This window comes from Oryx dammah, unplaced genomic scaffold, assembly GCF_014754425.2.
Source record: "Oryx dammah isolate SB20612 unplaced genomic scaffold, SCBI_Odam_1.1 HiC_scaffold_9, whole genome shotgun sequence".
NCBI classification, from domain to species: Eukaryota; Metazoa; Chordata; class Mammalia; order Artiodactyla; family Bovidae; genus Oryx; species Oryx dammah.
In genome coordinates this window covers 8,979,267-8,994,773 of record NW_024070193.1, presented here as the reverse complement: position 1 = coordinate 8,994,773, position 15,507 = coordinate 8,979,267, and the positions used below count along the sequence as shown (strand labels likewise).

Genomic DNA, 15,507 nt, shown 5'->3' with positions numbered 1-15,507 from the left:
GGGTCTGCTTGTCCAAAGCACAGAGTTCCTCATCCTTTTTCATCCTGAATTCCTCCCATGCAACGTTGGTCAGCAACTACAGTGGCTAACTTCATACTTGTAGAACTGGATAGTGAGCAACATTCATTGTTTCACAGTTCACTCTGTTCTGCTGCCAGGCACTGCAACCTTAAAAAGACAGTTATACCCCTCCAGCCAATACACACATACATGTGTGCACACGCCCCCTTATTTCATTATCAACAGGCTGGACATAAAGAACATTTTGTCCAGCAAGTTTATATGAGCAACTGTGGAAGTACAGCAGGTAAGGTGGACTTAATAATTTGCAAACTTTTGAGCAGAAAAAGAGTTACATTATTTATTATTTGTTTTTATTCGGGAAAGGTCTTGGGCAGAAGCTACCTAGATATATAATTTCCCTGGAAAATGTATAAAAACTATACAACTGGCTTGTCTTGTAGTATTTTCAATAATGCCAGTAAGCTGCTGATAAATATGCTATGGTTTTCACTTCAATAACGTTATAGGTTACTAAGTATTAACACCAGAGTCATCATATAATGGAAGATTGAGGATATGGGAGAGAGTATTCAGTGTTTTGAATCTTCCCATTTCTTACTGTCTGTTGACTCACATGTGTCACTGCACTTTCTAGTGACTGCTTGTCTTACCTCAGAAATAAATCTCAACTTTAAAACAGGTCATTGAAAAAGTCTTGGTGCTCATGCTTTACCAAAGGATCTCCTGCAGACATTCTTTACTACCTACTTTTCTGGCATCATCATCTTTTTTTTTTTTTTTTTTTTTAAGATTTTTTCCCAGGTTTTTTCTTTTGGAGGGGGCGGTGGTTGCACTGGATCTTTGTTGCTGTGCACGGGCTTTCTCTAGTTGCGGACAGCGGGGGCTGCTCTTCATTGCGGGGCACAGGCTTCTCCTTGTGGTGGCGTCTCTTGTTGTGAAGCAGAAGCTCTTTCTAGACGCACAGGCTTCAGTAGTTGCAGCTCACAGGCTCTAGATCTCGGGCTCAGTAGTTTTGGTACATGGGCTTAGTTGCTCTGTAACGTGCAATCTTCCCAGACCAGGGATCAAATAGTGTCGCTAGCATTGCAAGGTGGACTCTCATGCACTGTGCCACCAGGGAAGTCCTGACATATTCTAAAATTCTATTTTTTTAAGGTAGCCAGGTGACACATTTATCCTGAATCTTTGAATCCAAACCCTTATACAGATAAATCCAATACATTATTGTTTTAGGTAAAAAGGTAAAAATAAAGAAGTACAAAGTTGGAGGACTTATATACAAAAGAGTGTTGTCTGCCATCTGCTTGATCTACAAGGATTGACTCATTAGCCACTGCAGACACTGATCTTCACACACCCTGAAAGGAGTTCAGGGTGAAGATCAGAAACGAGGCACCCTGTGTTCTGGGGAAACTGGCAGAACAGGCTTTCAGACAGGTAGATATTTTCAGGAGAAAATTTTATGAACTCAATGTCTGGCATCTTCCCATACTTAGAAAAGCACTAAAATCATTAACTGAGACATCTCCTCATGACTAGCGCCAACTTCTACCAAGATGTATGCTGGATTGCACATACTCCTTTGCCAAAGTCACATATATGCTGACTTACCCCCTTACCACTTCAGAGCAGTTCTTCAGAGCTATCAGAGAGGCTCTCTCCCAGATTATAGTCCTCAGTGAGCCCACAAATAAAACTGAAACTCACAGCTTTTATGTTGTGTGTTTTTATTTCAGTTGACATTATCATAGAGCCATAATAATTAAAACAGTATGGTTTGAGCTCTTGTATAGACAAATAGATAAATGGAACAGAAGAGAGTCCAGGAATAGACCCACACATACATATATTCCCTTCTAAAATTCTATTTTTGAGATCATTTTTTTTCTCATGACCAATTACTCCAGGGAAACTAACTAGGCAATGTAATTGCATCAGACACAATTCATTCCAAATAACCCAAGGAAAGAAAAAACATTAAATATTTAGACTTCATTTCCTGGTTAATGATGGATCTCTATGAGAATTTGTATGTTGTGTGGAACTTTTTGTCTTACTGTCAACATCTCCGTATTTCCACAGTTCTGCCACCATGAAGGGGGTCTTCTCTAGCACCATTCTTGTTCTGGTCATCTCCACATGGGCTGCCTTCGCAGTTGGTGAGTTCCGTGTCCTTACTGTGCCCATATTTTCTGCTGTATATTCAAGATCATGGAAAAGTTAGAAGTAAAGTAGAAATGCTGTCCTGTTTTGTTTAAGTCTAATTCTTCAGAGTCATGCAGACACTGAACCCCAAAAAGAAAGGATTCACACAGTGCTATTGGTATCAAAACTGGTGGTCGAAAACAAAGCTGTACTGGTCTAAGGAAATGCCACTAGACAGTCAATCCACAAGAATGAAGGGTGAACCAGAAGTGGTTATAAAACATTAATACTACAAATTCACTAAATATATACTCACTGTCCTTTCTTCTCTAGGCTTCTTTAAAAGACATGAAATTGTATAATAATTATAGCAATTTATTGTTGGGTTTGTGACTAATAGAAATGTAATGTGTATAACAACAATGTAATAAAAGGAAGGACAGAGCTATATAGGAGTAACATTTCTATATATCACTTGAATTAAATTTGTATAAATCTGAAGTATATTCTGATAAGCTAAAATAAATACAGTAAGCCACAGTGCAACTACTAAAAAACAACAAAAAAGAAAATTCAGGGATTTCCTTGGTGGTCCAGTGGCTAAGACTCCACGGTCCCAATGTAGGGAAACTGGTTTCAATCTTTGGTCAGGGAACTAGATCCCATATATCGCTACACAACTAAAGATTGTACATGCTGCAACAAAGATTGAAGATCCTCCACACCACAAGTAAGACCTGGTACAGCCAAAAAAAAAAAAAATTGTTAATTAAAAAAAAGCCTGCATTATACATAAAAAAGGAACAAAACAATAGATCAGGGGTTTCCCTGATGGTCCAGTAGTTAAGACTCCATATTCCCAATGCAGGGGGCATGGGTTCAATCCCTGGTCAGGGAACTAAGATTCTGAATGCTGCACAGGGTGGCAAAAAATAAAATCAGTTGGATTTCATCAAATTAAACATTTTAGTGATGTAAAGGATACCAACAAAGATGTCAATAAAGTGGAAGACTGCCTAGAGAATGGGAGAAATTATTTGTAAAGCATCTATCAAAAAGAGAGATAATAACAAACATTAACAAAGATGTGAAGAAAAATGGAACTCTCATATAATGCTGGTGGGGATGTAAAATGGTGTGGCTACCGAAGAAAATAATCCAGAAGTTCCTCCGAAGTTCACTATATAACCCACCAACTCCACTCTTATGTATACATCTAACGGAAATGAAAAACACATGACCACAAAAAAAACAGGCACATAGGAATTCCCTGGCAGTCCAGTTAGGTGAGGACTCTGAGCTTCCACTGCAGAGGCCTGGGTTTGATTCCTAGTCAGGGAAGACCTCATGTGGTGCAGAGGAAAAAAAAAGAATATTCACAGCAGCGTATCAAGTTTCCATACTGTTGTGATTATCACATTCACCTCACTGCAGCCTTATTCATAATAGCCAAAGAGTGAAAACAATTCAAATGTCCATTAATTGATTAATGGATAAATAAAATATGGTATATACATACAACAGAATATTATTTAATTATAAAAAGGAATGAAGTATTGATGCATGTGATAACATGGATACACCTTTACAACACTAAGTGAAAGAGATAGAAAGGAAAGACTACATATTGTATGATTCCATTTGTATGAAGTGTCCAGAACAGACAGAACATAGATTAGAGTTGTCTGGGTTGGGGGAAGGGAGGAATGAGAAGAGCCTGCTGTTGGGTGCAGGGTTTCTTTTGAGGGTGATGAAAATGTTCGAAAAGTGACTGTGTTGATGGTTGCACACCTCTGTGAATATACTAAGAACCAGTGAATTGTATACTTTAAATTTTTATTTATTTTTTATTGTGCTGGGTCTTTGTTGCTGCATGCAAGCTTTCTCTAGTTGCAGAGAGCCAGTGTGCAGGCTTCTCAACGTGGTGGCTTCTCTTGTTACAGAGCACAGGCTCTAGGTACACCTCCTTCAGTAGCTGCAACTCACGGGCTCTAGAGTGTGGGCTCAGTAGTTGTGGCACATGGGCTTTGTTCCTCTGTGGCATGTGGAAACTTCGCAGACCAGGGGTGGAACCCATGTCCCCCTCTTTGGCAGGCAGATTGTTAACCACTGGACCACCAGGGAAGTCCTCAACTATACACTTTAAATAGGTGAATTCTATGGTATATGAATGATAGCTAATAAGGATACATATAGAGAGAGTGGACAATATATTTTATATTATCAGATCATTATAATTATATAACTACATAAAATATAATTATATAAAACTATATAAGTATTATATGTGTGTGTGTAATTGCAAAGACTGTTTTGGACCAAGAATATGTAACCCAGCATCTTTTAAGGCATCTCAATATAACTACTTCATATAACTTAGAGTGTGTTTTCTAAAAAGAACAGAGAATGATTGTAGAAACTGTTATTTACCTGTGAAGGGGAAGGGTCAGAATTAAGATCTCTTCTTTACAAAGAGGAGGGGACAGAAGTTTCTTGATTCTTTGCTCCTCTGAGGCCCCCTTTGGAGGGCAGCATGCATCAAAAAGGAACCTCTGCCTCTCCTGATGGGATCTGATGCTTCCTGGGTGCCAACCAGGTTTCCTTCATCCTCACTTTTACCCTTAAGGGCAGAAGACAGAGCAGCAACTCTTTTGAATATGCTTTTGTTTTCCAGACTTTCCTCTTCCTATGGACAGAGGGACTGACCTAGAAAAGACAAGGGTAAGCTCTGCTTCCTTGCTTCCCAAGATCAGCAATGGAGAGGAAAAACAGTTTCCCTGATGGTCTCGGCTCATTTTTCTGGGAGGCAGGGGCCAGGGAAAATATCTGTGGGGATAACCCCACAGCAACAGCTGAGTCACTAACTATACGTAGTGCCTTTTATATGTTCCTGGGTATAAACCCCAATCAGTTCATACAACTCTCTTGTGGGATAGAAGGCAAGTATTTTGCACCATTAAATAAATGAGGAAGTTGTGGCTCAAATTCAGGTCTGTCCTATGCTGAGGTGGACATTCTTTCAACTGAGATATGCTAAGACATACATCTTGCCTCCCACAGATCAAGTGAGGTTCTCATTCTCTCTGTCCCCTTCCTTCTAAATCGTAACTCTCCTGTAATAAGTCTGAGCCTACTGCTATCTGAAGCACCATATACAAGTCAACCAGATATGTTCATAAGCATATTCTAATCTCTGAAACCTAACAATCACACTTTGTAATTAGTGAGGCATGGAATTTCATCCTAAAAAGAATTTATAGCCCAGACTGGGGAGTCTACAGATTACATGGGTTATGTTATGTTATATACATACTGTTGGTGGTGAGCACCAGGGGTCAAACACTGAGATTTCTGAAGCCTGCTCTCCAAACTCCTGGTCTACTGCTCCATATTCTATCCTTCTCCCCTGCTCCCAGCAATCAAGGCTAGAGGAGCCAGATAAAGGGCTCTGATGCAATGTCTGTGTCTCACCTTCAGGCTGAATGCACTAAGAATATAAATAAGTGCTGGATTTTAGCCTACCTCAGGCCAACAGACTCCATATGCGGCAGTGACCACATTACCTACAGTGGGGAATGCCACCTCTGCTACAGAATTCTGTAAGTCTTAATTTTTTTTTTTTACTCTCCTTTCTCTCAAGTCAAGAGGCTAAGCATGGCCAGGATAGGAAGGGCCTCCTTGGAACACTTCCAACTGATTAGATCTTCCTTCCAGAGAACGTTCCACTATTGCTCCTCCATTTCTTCTCTCCCTCCCTATGCTCCCCAACGTGATCCTATTCAGACAGAAGCAAAAACCCACTGAAGTGACTGTGCTATGTCTGGCCTGGACAAAGACCAAGTGGAACCAACTCAGTAGCGCAAGTAGCCGTAGCAGTCAGGTCTTGTGACCACAGATGAAGGTTATCCTTAAGCTCCCTCAGGCCAAAGAACAAAAGCCTGATGAAGAAGAGGAGGTAGCTGGGCGAAGTATCTGTCTTCTAAGTCCGACATATGACCTTCCTGAGTCCTTGGCTGCTCTTTAATCCTGTGTGTGTGCTGTACTTCCTTGGTTCTTTGTCATAATTTTGTTGTTGAAACCTGGAGCAGTATAATATCACAACCCTGGAAATCAGATTCGCTCCGCTCTCCAAGGTTTGTTACTGTTGCTGTTTGTTAGTTTAATGACTTCTGGAATAATTCTGTGAAGCTTGCATGTTTTGGTCATGTATAGGCACTACACAGGTCCCATTTAATTGTCTTAGGGGTCTCCTAAAGATTGAACAGAAATTGTCTTAAATGGCTAAAACCAATAAATCTACCAGTCTTAAAAAAATATATATTTCTTTTTGGCTGTGCTAGGTCTTTGGTTGCTGTGCAGGCTTGTCTCTAGTTGGGGCAAGTTGGGGCTCCTCTCTAGTTGTGATGCACAGGCTTTTTATTTTGGTGGCTTCTCTAGTTGTAGATCACAGGCTCTAGGGTGCACAGGCTTCAGCACTTGCAGTTCCTGGGCTTAGAGCACAGGATTATTAGTTGTGGCACACAGGCTTAGTTGCTCCGTGACATATGAGATCTTCCCTGACCAGGGATCAAAGCTGTGTCTCCTACATTGACAGGCGGATTCTTTGCCACTGAGCCACCTGGGAAGCCTTCTTCCAGTCTCTGCCAACAAAACCTTTATGTGTTAGATAGGGGTCCACCTCATTCTTTTGTATACAATTATCTAGTTGCTCCAGCACCATTTTTTGAAGATACTATTCTTTTCCCATTGAATAGTCTTGGCACTCTTGCTAAAAATCAGTTGGCCATAGATGTTGGGTTTATTTCTGGATTCTCATTTCTATTCCATTATTCTCTGTCTAACCTCATGTTGGTACCACAACACTGATTATCTTTGTAGTCAGTTTTGAGATCAGGAATGTGAGGTCCTCCCAACTTTTTTCCCCCCTCAAAATGGTTCTGGTTACTCAGGTCTTTTGCAATTCCACATAAATTTGAAGGTAGTCTTTTCCACTTCTGAAAAAAAAAACAAAAAAGGCCATTGGGATTTTGACAAGGGTTACATCGAATCTGTCAATTGCTTTGGGTAGTATGAACGTTTTAACAATATTAAGTTTTCTAATCCGTGAGGATGGGAGAGCTTTCCATTTATTCAGGCCTTCTTTCATTTCTTTCAGCAATGTTTTGTAGCATCCAGTGGACAGTCTTTAACCTCCTGGGTTAAATTTATTTTCAGGGATCTCATTTTTTGAATGATATTGTAAATGCAACATTTAATTTTCTTTTCAGATTGTTCTTTGTTGGTTTATAGAAACACAGTTGATTTTCCTGTGTTCTTGTATTCTGAAATACTGCTCAGTTTATTACCTTTAATAATTTTTATAGGAATTCTTTGAGATTTTCTTTACATAGAACCATGTCATCTTCAAATATAAAGTTTCACTTCTTCCTTTCCAGTTTGGATGGCTTTTCCCCCCAGGTTTATTGAAGTATAATTGAAAATAATATCAAATTTTGGATTTCTCTTTTTCTTTCCAAAGGTTCTAGTTCAAGCTTTCACTATTGAGTGCAATGTTAGACGTGGGATTTTCAATGTTCTTTGTTATATTGAGGAGTTTTTCTTCAATTCCTAGTTTTCTGAGTAATTTTATTATGAAAGCATGTTTGATTTTGTCAGAGGTTGTGGGTTTTTTCAGATTTCTGTTTTTTTTTTAATTAAATATAATTTTCATTGAATGAGTCTTTTAAATTCTATAGTGCATAACAGGTTTTAAGTTTCACACATGATTTCATATCCTCCCATAATAGTTCTCTTTTTCCCCTTACCCCTACAATGTCCTTTACCCCTTCCCTCTCTCCACTGATGACCACTAGTTTGTTCTCTGTATCTGTGACAGTTTTTGTTGTTGTTGTTGTTTCATTCACTAGTTTGTTGTAATTTTTTAGATTCCACATATAAGTGATATCATACAGTATTTGTCTGTCTCTCTCTGACTTATTTCACTTGGCATAATGCTCTCCAAGTCCATCCATGTTGTTGCAAATGGCAAAATTTCATTCTTTTTTTTTTTTTTTTTTTTTTTGTGGCTGAGTATCATTTCATTGTTATGTATACCACAGCTTCTTTATCCATTAATCTGTTGATAAAACTCTTAGGTTGATTCCATGTCTTAGCAATTATAGATAATGCTGCTATGAACACTGGGGTACATGTATCCTTTCAAATTATTGTTGTTTTTTTAAATTACTCAGAGGAGTGGAAATGCTGGGTCATATGGTTCGATTTAAATTTTTTTAAGAGACTCCCCCCCCCCATACTATTTTAAACAGTGGCTGCACCAATTTACATTGGCCAATAACAGTGCCCAAGTGTTCCCTTTTCTCCCCATCTTTGTCAATGTCTGTTATTTGGATTCTTTTTGATGATAGCCATTCTGACAGATGTCAGGTGATATCTCACCATGGTTTTGAACTGCATATCCATATTAATTACTGATGCTGAAATGATGTGTGTGTGTGTTTTTAACATGAATGTGATGAGAATGTGACTCTTTTGCTTCATTCTTTTAATATGATGTTAGTACATTGGCTTATATTTTTAGGTTGAACCACCCTGTATTCGTGGGATAAACCCAACTTGGTCATGATGTATAGACCTTTTAATATGCTATTATATTCAGTTTGCCAGTATTTCAGTTCAGTTCAGTTGCTCAGTCATGTCCGACTCTTTGCAACCCCAAAGACTGCAGCATGCCGTGGGCTGCCGTCTACGGGGTCGCACAGAGTCGGACATGAATGAAGCAACTTAGCAGCAGCAGCAGCAGGCTTCCCTCTCCATCACCAACTCCCAGAGTTTACTCAAACTCATGTCCATTGAATGGGTAATGCCATCCAACCATCTCATCCTCTGTTGACCCCTTCTCCTCTTGCCTTCAATATTTCCCAGCATCAGGGTCTTTTCTAATGAGTCAGTTCCTCACATCAGGTGGCCAAAGTGTTGGAGTTTCAGCTTCAGTTCTTCCAACAAATATTCAGGACTGATTTCCTTTAGGATGGACTGGCTGGATCTCCTTGCAGTCCAAGGGACTCTCAAAGAGTCTTCTCCAACACCATAGTTCAAAAGCATCAATTCTTCGGTGCTCGGCTTTCTTTATAGTCCAATTCTCACATCCATACATGACTACTGGAAAAACCATAGCTTTGACTAGACGGACCTTTGTGAGCAAAGTAATGCCTATGCTTTTTAGTATGCTGTCTAGGTTGGTCATAGCTTTTCTTCCAAGGAGCAAGCATCTTTTAATTTCATAGCTGCAGTCACCGTCTGCAGAGATTTTGGAGCCCCCCAAAATAAAGTGTGTCACTGTTTGCATTGTTTCGCCATCTATTTGCCATGAAGGGATGGGACCGGATGCCATGATCTTAGTCTTCTGAATGTTGAGTTTTAAGCCAGCTAAATAATGTTGCCAGTATTTAGCTGACAGTTTCTGCATCTAGTTTTCTTTTTTTGTGATGTCTGGCTTTGCTATTAAGGTAATTCTAGCTTCACAGAATCAATCAGGAATCTTCTTCTACTATTTGGAAGAGTCTGAAAAGAAATGGTATCAAATCTTTAAGTATTTGATAGAATTCTTTAAAGAAGCCATTTGGTCCTGAGTTTCTCTTTTTTAGGCAGTTTTCAATAACTGATTCAATCTCTTTACTTGATATATGTCCTGTTGATATTTTCTCTTTCTTCTTGAGTCAGTTTAGGTAATGTGTGTTTATAGGAATTTGTCCATTTCATCTAGGTTATCTAATCAGCTGATGTACAGCTGTTCATTGCCTTCCCTTGTAACCATTTTTATTTCTGTAAGGTCAGGAGTAATGTCTTTACCTTTCATCAAATGGATAATTTAACTGTATTGCACATTCGCTTCCTAATACTCTGCATTTCTACTTAAATACTCGATTACTTTGAATTTTCTATATTTGATTTTAGACTCAACCTCTTTGACAAATAAACATATAGTAGATATTTAAAAATCACTTATTAAATAAGAAATCACTATTAGCTAAATGTCTCCTCAAATTTAGCTAAAGATTATCATGTCAAATTTAGAAATAATTTGTGATATACCATAGAGTAAAAGTAATCATTTTGAAATATAATTTCTTACAGATATGAAAAGCTTAACATAATTAAACTGCATGATGGACCATGTGTAAGTAAAATCACTTTTATTTTTCCTTTTGGGGAGTAAACCAGATAGAGTTAAGAGTTCCTTGTTCTAGAGGATTTTAAAGATTTCTTATGAAAATTTTCAAACATACATAAAATTAGAAATAATAATACCATGACCTTTTATGCCTACCTTATAGTGCAGTGTTTGTCACATTTCCTTCCTCTATTCTTTTTTTCTTTGCTGAATTATTAACACAAGTCTGACATCATGTAATTTCACTCTTACATACTCCACAGTGCATCTTTGAGAAGTGTTACATTTCCTTACACACCCACAATGCTATTATTACACCTAAGTATTTCCTTGCCATCTTCCTTTGAACATACTTCCTGTTCAAAATTTCCCAGCCATCTCAAAAATAACATTTTCTTAGGGAAGAAATGTATTTCAGGCTGATAATTCAGCAGCAAAGAACATTTATTCCATCCTTTCTCTTCCCTGCCATGCCCAATTTGGGGGAGACTGACAAAAGATACTAATCAGAACATAAAAGGTTATTCTGAGAGTAAACAGATCAGGCTTTGATACTGTGTCTTTGACTCTAGCGTCATAGAGTACAAGCAAGAACTCAGCTAATGCCAAAGAGATTATTGTAGCTTTATGAGGACTTCCTTGGTGGCTCAGATGGTAAAGTGTCTGTCTACAGTGTGAGAGACCCGGGTTCAATCCCTGGGTTGGGAAGATCCCCTGGAGAAGGAAATGGCAATCCACTCCAGTATATTGCCTGGAAAATCCCATGGACAGAGGAGCCTGGAAGGCTACAGTCCATGGGGTCGCAAAGAGTCGGACACGACTGAGCGACTTCACTTTCACTATGAGGCATGGCAACAGGACTGGGACAAATTATCTTAGAACAGAACATGAAGGACTTCTCTGGTGGTCCAGTAGTTAAGGATCCGCCTACCAATGCAGTGGACACAGCTTTGGTCTCTGGTTTGGGAAGATTCCACATGCCGTAAGAAAGCCCTTGTGCTACAACTACTGAGCCCACGCACCACAACTACTGAAGCCCAGGAACCCTAGAGCCAATGCTCTGCAACAAGAGAAGCCATGGCAATGAGAAGACCATGCACTGCAACTACAGAGTAGCCCCGACACGCTACATCTAGAGAAAGACTGTGTGTAGCAATGAAGACCCAGTGCAGTCAAAATAATAATAATTAATTAAAGAGAAAATGACATGTGTGGAAGGGAACACAGGTTAAAAAGACATAATTCTGTAATACTTTTATGACAGCCTCTTCTGACAATCTCAATTCACAAGGCTCATCTGATTTACAGATCGACATACATATTATTTGTCAAGGACCTAGCAGAAGAGATTAAGAAGAGGTGGCAAGAATACACAGAAGAACTGTAAAAAAAAGATCTTCATGACCCGGATAACCAGGATGGTGTAGTCACTTACCTAGAGCCAGACATCGTGGAGTGTGAAGTCAAGTGGGCCTTAGGAAGCATTACTATGAACAAAGCTAGTGGAAGGATGGAATACCAGCTGAGCTATTTCAAATCTTAAAAGATGATGCTGTGAAAGGGCTGCACTCAATATGCCAGCAAATTTGGAAAGCTCAGCAATGGCCACAGGACTGGAAAAGATCAGTTTTCATTCCAATATCAAAGAAAGGCAATGCCAAAGAATGTTCAGACTACCATACAATTGTGCTCATTTAACATGATAGCAAGGTAACACTCAAAACTGAACTGGTTCAAAAAATAATTGGACTGGTTCAAAATTGGGAAAGGAGTATGTCAAGGCTCTATATTGTCCTATTTCTTATTTAACTTATATGCAGAGTACGTCATGCGAAATGCCGGGCTGGAATCAAGACTGCTGGGAGAAATATGCAGAAGATACCACCCTAATAGCAGAAAGCAAAGAGGAACAAAAAAGTCTCTTAATGAAGGTGAAAGAAGCGTGTGAAAAAGCTGGCTTAAAACTCAACATTCAAAAAACTAATATCATGGCATCTGGTCCCATCACTTCATGGCAAATAGATGAGGAAAAACTGAAAACAGTGACAGACTTTATTTTCTTGGGCTCCAAAATCACTGCAGATGGTGACTGCAGCCATGAAATTAAAAGATGCTTCTCCCTTGGAAGAACAGCTATGACAAACCTAGACAGTGTATTAAAAAGCAGAGACATCACTTTGCCAACAAAGGTCTGTATAGTTAAAGCTATGGTTTTCCCAGTAGTCATGTTCAGATGTGAGAGTTGGACCACAAAGAAGGCTGAGCATTGAAGAATTGATGCTTTCAAAGAGTGGTGCTGGAGAAGACACTTGAGAGTCCCTTGGACAGCAAGGAGATCAAACCAGTCAATTAAAGGAAATCAACCCTGAATATTCACTGGAACGACTGATGCTGAAGCAGAAGCTCCAATCCTTGAGTCACCTGATGTGAAGAGCCAACTCACTGAAAAAGACTCTGATGCTGGGAAACACAGGGGCAGGAGAAGGGGGTGACAGAGGATGGCAGAGGTTGGATGGCATCACTGACTCAATGTTCATCAGTTTGAGCTAACTCCAGGAGATAGGGAAGGACAGGGAAGCCTGGCATGCTGCAGTTCATGGGGTCACAAAGAGTCAGACACGAGTTAGCGACTGAACAACAATAATAATACATATTACTCACCAGGAAAGGTCTAGAGGACCTAAATGTTCTCCAGTTCCACTAAAGAAAAATCCTAAAGATTCTCAGGCACTTCCATTATCTGGGGGTAACTACAAAGAGACATCACATGATCTCTACTCTGTTAGACTGTTTTTGACCTAGGCCAATTCATAGATGATCCTGCTGAATCCTTTCCTCTTGTATCTGGACCACAGCCCTTGTCAGGGGCTTCCCAGGTAGTGCAGTGGTAAGGAATCCACCTGCCAATGCAGGAGCCCCGGTTTTGATACCTGGGTCAGGAAAATCCCTTGGAGAAGGAAATCACAGCCCACTCTAGGGTTCTTGCCCAGAAAATCCCAGGGACAGAGGAGCCTGGCAGGCTGCAGTTCATGAGGTCACATGAGTTGGCATGACTTAGCAACTAAACAACAATACTTAGCAATATGATGGATCTCAAAACACTACAGCAAAAGAAAAAGCAAGGAACAGAAAAATAAAATTAACACATCATTATGTAAGTTAAAAATAAACAAACACAATTATATATTTTGCACAAAGACATGAAACAAAATGAACACATTAAAATGGCTTGCTATGCTATAAGGAGAAAGGGAATGAATGAATGAATAGTGGCCCCTCCCCACAGTCTTTCAACAAAGTAGAACAGAAACTGTCTTCTTTTTCCCAGTTTGTCTTTATTTATTTTTAAATTTTTATTGGAGTATAGTTGATTTACAATGCTGTGTTAGTTCCTGTTGTACAGCAAGGTGAATCAGTTAAATATAAATATATAACCACTTTATTTATTATTATCCCATATAGGCCATTACAGAGTATTGAGATTTCCCTGTGCTATAGAGTAGGTCTCTATTAGTTATCAATTTTATGTACAGTAGTGTTATATGTCAATCCCAAACTCCCAATTTATCCCTGCACAGTCAACCATGTGTCTCGCACTGTCACATGCTTTGCCTATACCCCCTCTCCTGTGCTCCCCACAGCCCCCACCATGAGCAAGATGTTGTTATTAGCTGCATTTCATACTCAAAGATGCAGAAGTTGACAGAGGGATGTAACTTACCCAAGGAAACAAGCTAGGAACTGGCAGGGCTAAGTCTTGAATCCGGAGGGTCAGTTCTAGACTCTATTCTTTCTATGCCTCAAATAACAGTCTATATGCCTCTGACCAGACCCTGATTCACATCAACTCCACTGTATCTACCCTCCACCTTTTCTGCCCCATGGAATTTCCTATAGGCTCTTATGGGGTCCAAAGACTTACATAAGAATTCATATGCATAGCTCTCCTCTTCTTGGCCCACTTCCACTCTGTACTTTTGTTCTTCCTCAGGGAACTTAGAATGTCTCTGTGCTGCTGCTGCTTAGTCACTCAGTCGTGCTCAACTCTTTGTGACTCCATGGACTGTAGCCCACTAGGCTCCTCTGTCTATGGGGATTCTCCAGCCAAGAATGCTGGATTGTTGCCATGCACTCCTCCAGATCTTCCCATCCCAGGTCTCCCCCATTGCGGTAGGATTCTTTACCATCTGAGCCACTTTGGTCTGCCTTAATTCATAGGATAATTGCTCTACATTCCTCTTGCTAGACTATTTATACTAACCAGTATGGTAGTTTTTCTCTTCATTTTCCCAAATTTCATTTCTCTAAGCATATATTTCTCTTGCAGGAAAACTCCTGAACTTACCATTACAGAACTTACTGAATTCCCAGATCAAGTGAATCACAATGACTGCTTTTATATCCCCTTTAATATGCTGGTGCTTGAGGAAACCAATAGCTACAATCAAACTCATTGAACTTCAGTAAATGATTCTTTTTTTCTATGCATTTATTGTGTTTGTTTTTAGATCTCACATGTGAAATCATACAGTATTTGCCATTCTCTGACATTTCATTGAGTGTAATGTCCTCAAGATCCACCCATGTTGTTTCAAATTGTAGGATTCCCTTCTATTTTTATGGCTGATTTATTCGTGTGTGTGTGTGTGTGTATATACTCTCAGAACATTTTTATCCATCCATTCATCAATGGACACTCAGGCTGCTTCCGTGTCTTGGCTATTGTACTTAACGCTCTATGAATATGGGCACGCAGGTATCGCTTCAACATAGTGTTTTTATTTCTTCTGCATATATTCCCAGCAGCAGAGTTGCTAGATCATATGATAGCTCTAGAAATTCTCTGAGGAATCTTCACATTGTTTTCTATAGAGGCTATCACCAATTCACAATCCCATGAACAGTGCACCAGGGTTCCTTTTTCTCTACAACCTTGCCAGCATTTATAATCTCTTATCTTTTCAATAACAGCTATTCTTAACAGGTGTGACAGAATATCTTATTGTTTTGGTTTACATTTCCCTATGATTAGTGATGTACCTGTTGACCATTCACACTTTTTCTTTGGGAAAATGTCTGTTTGGGTCCTCTGTCCATTTTACAATTGGATTGTTTCATTTTCACTAATGAGTTGGGGGAGGAGCTGACTTCACACAGGGTTTCTG

At 39.4% G+C, this 15,507-nt stretch overlaps 1 protein-coding gene across 1 annotated transcript; it reads left to right on the top strand.

Annotated features, from left to right (window-relative positions):
- The first annotated feature begins 201 nt into the window (after nucleotides 1–201).
- Nucleotides 202–14,830, top strand: SPINK8 (serine peptidase inhibitor Kazal type 8 (putative)). The gene is made up of 6 exons (XM_040246904.1): nucleotides 202–307; nucleotides 2,107–2,183; nucleotides 4,844–4,890; nucleotides 5,647–5,768; nucleotides 10,306–10,348; nucleotides 14,670–14,830. The coding sequence occupies exons 2-6, from the start codon at nucleotides 2,117–2,119 to the stop codon at nucleotides 14,679–14,681; spliced, it is 291 nt and encodes a 96-aa protein (XP_040102838.1). The 5' UTR covers nucleotides 202–307; nucleotides 2,107–2,116; the 3' UTR covers nucleotides 14,682–14,830.
- Nucleotides 14,831–15,507: the final 677 nt, after the last annotated feature.